At 42.9% G+C, this 4502-nt stretch overlaps 1 protein-coding gene across 1 annotated transcript in view; it reads left to right on the top strand.

Annotated features, from left to right (window-relative positions):
* SMYD3 (SET and MYND domain containing 3) overlaps positions 1–4502 on the top strand; it is a 1045581-nt gene that overhangs the window by 800758 nt on the left and 240321 nt on the right. Inside the window, exon 7 of the mRNA XM_006897739.1 lies at positions 2043–2145. Within this exon, the coding sequence (XP_006897801.1) occupies positions 2043–2145 (103 nt within the window). The remainder of the gene's footprint in view (positions 1–2042; positions 2146–4502) is intronic.

Below are 4502 nucleotides of genomic sequence, written 5' to 3'. Positions count from 1 at the left end.
AGATGGATGGATTCAGTAACTGGGGTAATGGGGTTAAGGGTGTCAGAGACAATAAGATAGGCACAGGATAGAGGAGGGTTTAAGGCTGTTGTCCATAGGGTCCTTATGAGTCTTAGGTGACTCAAAGGCATATAACAACAACAGAAGAATTTAGCTGCTTTCATATTTCTCACAAGTCATACAATTTTGCAATTGTTGAAAGAAAGAAAGAAGGAAAGAGGAAGAAAAAAAGAGAGAGGGAGGGATGAGGCAGGAAGGGAGGGAGAGAGAGAGGGAGGAAGAAAGGAAAGAAGGAACGAAGAAAAAAGAGAAAAAAAAATACACCCAGTAACTTAGTGGAACACTTATGAGTCATTTAATTTCTGTGTGCCAGGTTCTCATTTGTACATGAGACTGTTAAAAGACCGTTGTGTCCATCAGGTTTGATAACATGTTCAAATGCTAACAAAGCTCTCACTTATTTATAAGGGTTATTACCATCAAGTCAGAACCAACAACCCATAGCAGACCCTCCAGTGGGTTTCCAGAGGCAGTAGTTGCATGGGAGGAGATTGCCTCTCTTTCTTCCTTGGAGGCAGCTGCCTGCCTTCAGGATTGCAGCATAGATTCTTACCATTATGGCACCAGAACTTTCTATTTTTAAGTGTTATAACTTATTAGCAATTTATGGTGACAGCTTGATTTTGCCCCATATCTCTGTAAAGAATTGTGTCTTCAGGACACTAGAGTGCCTGTCCCAAGCACCAGGAACTAGAGAGTAAGATGCCCTCAGCCTTCTCTTTAAAGGCAGTAGTCCTAGGCCCCTTTCACAGCAGCTGTGGACATGAAATAATTCACAGAAGAAATGGTGTTTCCTGCAAAGGAACCCAGCAGATGAGAACATGTATGGGAAAGCTTTAGAATGATTTTTGCTACAGTTAGTAGCTCAGGGATTATATCTTCATAGGCCAACTTCCTTCCTCCCTCCCCTACTCTGGCTCCCACCATCTTTATATTTCCTTGCCTTGGTGGGTGGTTTCTAATAAGGCAACTGCCTCCCCTCCTCACCCTCAGGAAGGACTCAGCAGTCTCCCTGTCCAGCCACCTTGGGGCTGCCATCTTGGTAGGGGACCATCCCCACCTAAGGAGGAAGACAGTAGCTGTAGAGAAGATGAAAAAGTCCCTGAGTCCATTAACTCTAGCTCGTTTTGAACAGAGGTAGGGATGCTCTGGGTGCAGGCAAGCCCTGCTCACCACCCCCTGCCAGCCTTGAGCAGATCAGATTGGCTCACTGGCATCCATCGCTGTGTGGAACATGGAACTGCCCGGAGCACTCGGGGGATACTACAGAGCAGCCCACTGGCAGCAGGGATTAGGGGATTCTAGGGTCAGTCATCGGAAGCACTGGTCAAAATGAATCATGCCTTCTTTTTTCTTTAATAAACTGTCCAGAGTTTGTTGATTGAAAAAAGAAGGAAAAGGATGCAGAAAATGGCTTTTTTATTAACAACTGATCTTCATTTGCTTCCACTGTAAATATATTTCATGTCCTGTAAAATGGGTTGGCCGTGTTTCTGGGGCTGTCTTAGAACTCTCAGACTCTAATGCACTGTCCCCCTTACTCCTCTCACAAGCAGACATGTCTTTTGCTCATAACCCACTGCTGATGTGTCATTCTGACTCAGTGTTACAAAAGGATCAGGGAGAATTGCCGTGCCATCAGCAGATCAGCTGGTGGGGTTTTTACTGCCAACTGTTGGTTTGGTGTTTATACCACAATGGCACCAGGCACCCTTCTTTTCCTCACTCGGTCCCAAACCCACTGTTGTTGAATTGATTCCAACTCGTGGAGACCCTCCATGAGATTTCCAAGGCTCTGAATCATAACAGAGCACACTGCCTCGTCCCTTTCCCGCAGAGCGACTGGTGGATTTGCGCTGCCAACCTTTCACATCTCTGCCAGCATGTTTGATGGTACTTTTCATTAAATGTTGTTGTATTTGTCCTCTAACTCTTGAGCTATATATATAATAGCCTCCCTCTATTTTTGTCTTTCCCTCCAGTATGTCTTTGCTCAACCATAGCTGTGATCCCAACTGCTCAATAGTATTCAGTGGGCCCTGTCTCTTCCTGCGTGCCGTGCGAGACATCGAGGTGGGAGAAGAGGTAAGAAGTGTGAGCTGCCCGCAGCTTGGTTTCCTTCAGAACTCCCTTCCATAAAACCAGTTGTACGTGAATGACAGTTTTAATTGTCCTGTCAAGGAAAAGATACATAACATAGTCACTTCTGTTTAGTAACCTGCTTATCAATTGGTACTTCTCTCAAATTATAGAGGATGTCAGTTACTGTTAGCATTTTTTCTGAATGGAGACAGCCGTGTGTGTGTGTGTGTGTGTGTGTGTGTGTGTGTGTGTGTGTGTGTGAAAGAGAGAGAGAGAGTCTGAATATCCTAGAGCCCACAGGGGTCACAGAGCCACCTTTAATTCAGGGCTTCTATTTAGCACCCTTGCTGGTCCTTCTGCTGGCAAGGAGGGGGCTCTGCATAGGAGCAGACTCCCAAGGGCTTGTTGCTAGTGCCAGTAACATCGTTTTGATGAAGACTTTTTACTTATTTGCATTAAGAATGTGGGTAGGTTTCACTCCTCTTCCCCATTCTACTTCATTTTTTATTTTGTATTGGTTTGCATACAAAATCCATAGACACTGTGTATTATTCATGTACATTGTGTTTCACATATTCCTACATTCACATGCTGTTTTACACAATCATTCATGCACAATGTGTTTCATAAAAGTAATCACCACTGATCTATGAACTATTATCCTATCTTTTCAGGTTCCTATTGGATCTTTCCTAATTCCTTCAACCCCTGCTACCACTCACCAAACTGTTATTTTAGTGATTTACCCACCCTCCTCCATACTCTCTCACCCCCTGCCTCCCTCCCCTTGTCCTTTTGGATTTTTATACAAATCTTACTACTTATCCTTCTAGTTTTACAATAATGGTGGTCTCGTGTAGTATTTGTCTGAGACTGAGTTAGCTTACTTAGCATAATGCTTTCTAGATTCTCCCACGTTATGTAGTATTTTAGAGAATCATTGCTCCTGAGTGCTGCATAGTATTCCACTGTATGGATATACCACAATTCCTCAGTCCCTTCCATCGTTTTCTGTGAGCAATCATTTAAAGTAAAGATGTGAAGAAAATTGAAAATGGGGACCTCCAGCTGCAAATTGACCTTGCCTCTTCTAGATATGCAGACAGCCAGGTCAGCCTCTTTAGGAGGAGAACCTTCAGAGAGGCCTGAGTTCCCTCTCCCAGCTGCTCATGCGCTGGCCTAGGGTCATTGAACCTGATCTTGCACAGGGTTTGTTTGCACTATTACTATCTTGCTCAGTTCTGGTTAAGTTATTTATACTTTCTAGAGCTCAGTTTCCTTCAACCATCCAATTTGTTGAAGTGGATATTTATTGCAAGGGAAACAGGGCATAGTTAGTTTTTATTGCACTTCTGCAGCAATAAACCCTGAGCTCAGAGGCATGCTATATTTTATGTAGATAGGGAGTTGGCTTAGATAAAACTCCCTTCAAACTGATTTTCAGTAGATAAGCAGCTTCTTACACTGCCACTTGCTGAATTTCTTGGTGTTTTAGGACCAGTGTTCTAACTACCCTGGGCCACCCATCAACAGCATGGTCAACTTAGGGCCTTGTATACAGCACAACAAGTAGTAGAGAACCACCACTAAGTAGCTTAGAAATGTTACATATGGAAACTGACCGGTGTTGTTAATGGTGGTACTGTTGAGACAGGAAAAGGTTTTAATAAATTAAAAATGCAGCAACACAAAACAGGTTTACTGACAAGGAAACCATAAAAATGATGAGATCTTGTTGGAGCTGTCCGAGACAAGGAAGAGGCATTCTTCTATCTAGTTATTCAGGCTTGGCTGCCAGTTATTCTCCTTGCTTGATTTTCATTTTGTTAAAAAAACACTTATATTTTCTGTGCTTACTTCACTTTTTCCACTTTTTCCAGCTCTGGAGCAGCAAGCAAGTCCTTCATTTTGTCTGACGCACTCTAGTTCTCCTTACTTAGCACAGGTTCCCCCAAACCCAGCTATTCCCACCCTGAGTTGCCCCCAGAGTACCTTCCCCACAAAGAAGGCTCTTGTGCCAGCTGTTACGTGGAAGTGCCCTTCTCCAGACTTCTCTAAATTCAGTAAAGACATTTCCCTCTGAAACTGCCCTGAGAGGTGACTTCAGTTGAGATGATAACATTTTCAACTGTAGACTGGGAGAGCTAGAAAATTCTACAAAAAAAATCCTTCAGTAATACAACCCACTGGAGAAGCTTTTGCCCTTTCTCTCTATGTAGAGCTCTCCTTTGGGCCATGTTTGCATGCTTTCCTTTCAAATCAGCACCATTTATAACACTATTTTTTTTTTAAATAGAAAATTTTATTTTTTATATTAATTTATTTACAAATTCAAATACATCCATTCTAGAAGGCAGTTT

The sequence above is a fragment of the Elephantulus edwardii genome, unplaced genomic scaffold (assembly GCF_000299155.1).
Source record: "Elephantulus edwardii isolate Elephantulus edwardi_28Jun2011 unplaced genomic scaffold, EleEdw1.0 scaffold00214, whole genome shotgun sequence".
NCBI lineage: Eukaryota > Metazoa > Chordata > Mammalia > Macroscelidea > Macroscelididae > Elephantulus > Elephantulus edwardii.
Note: the sequence above shows the minus strand (reverse complement) of the source record. Positions and strands in the feature narration are given on the sequence as shown.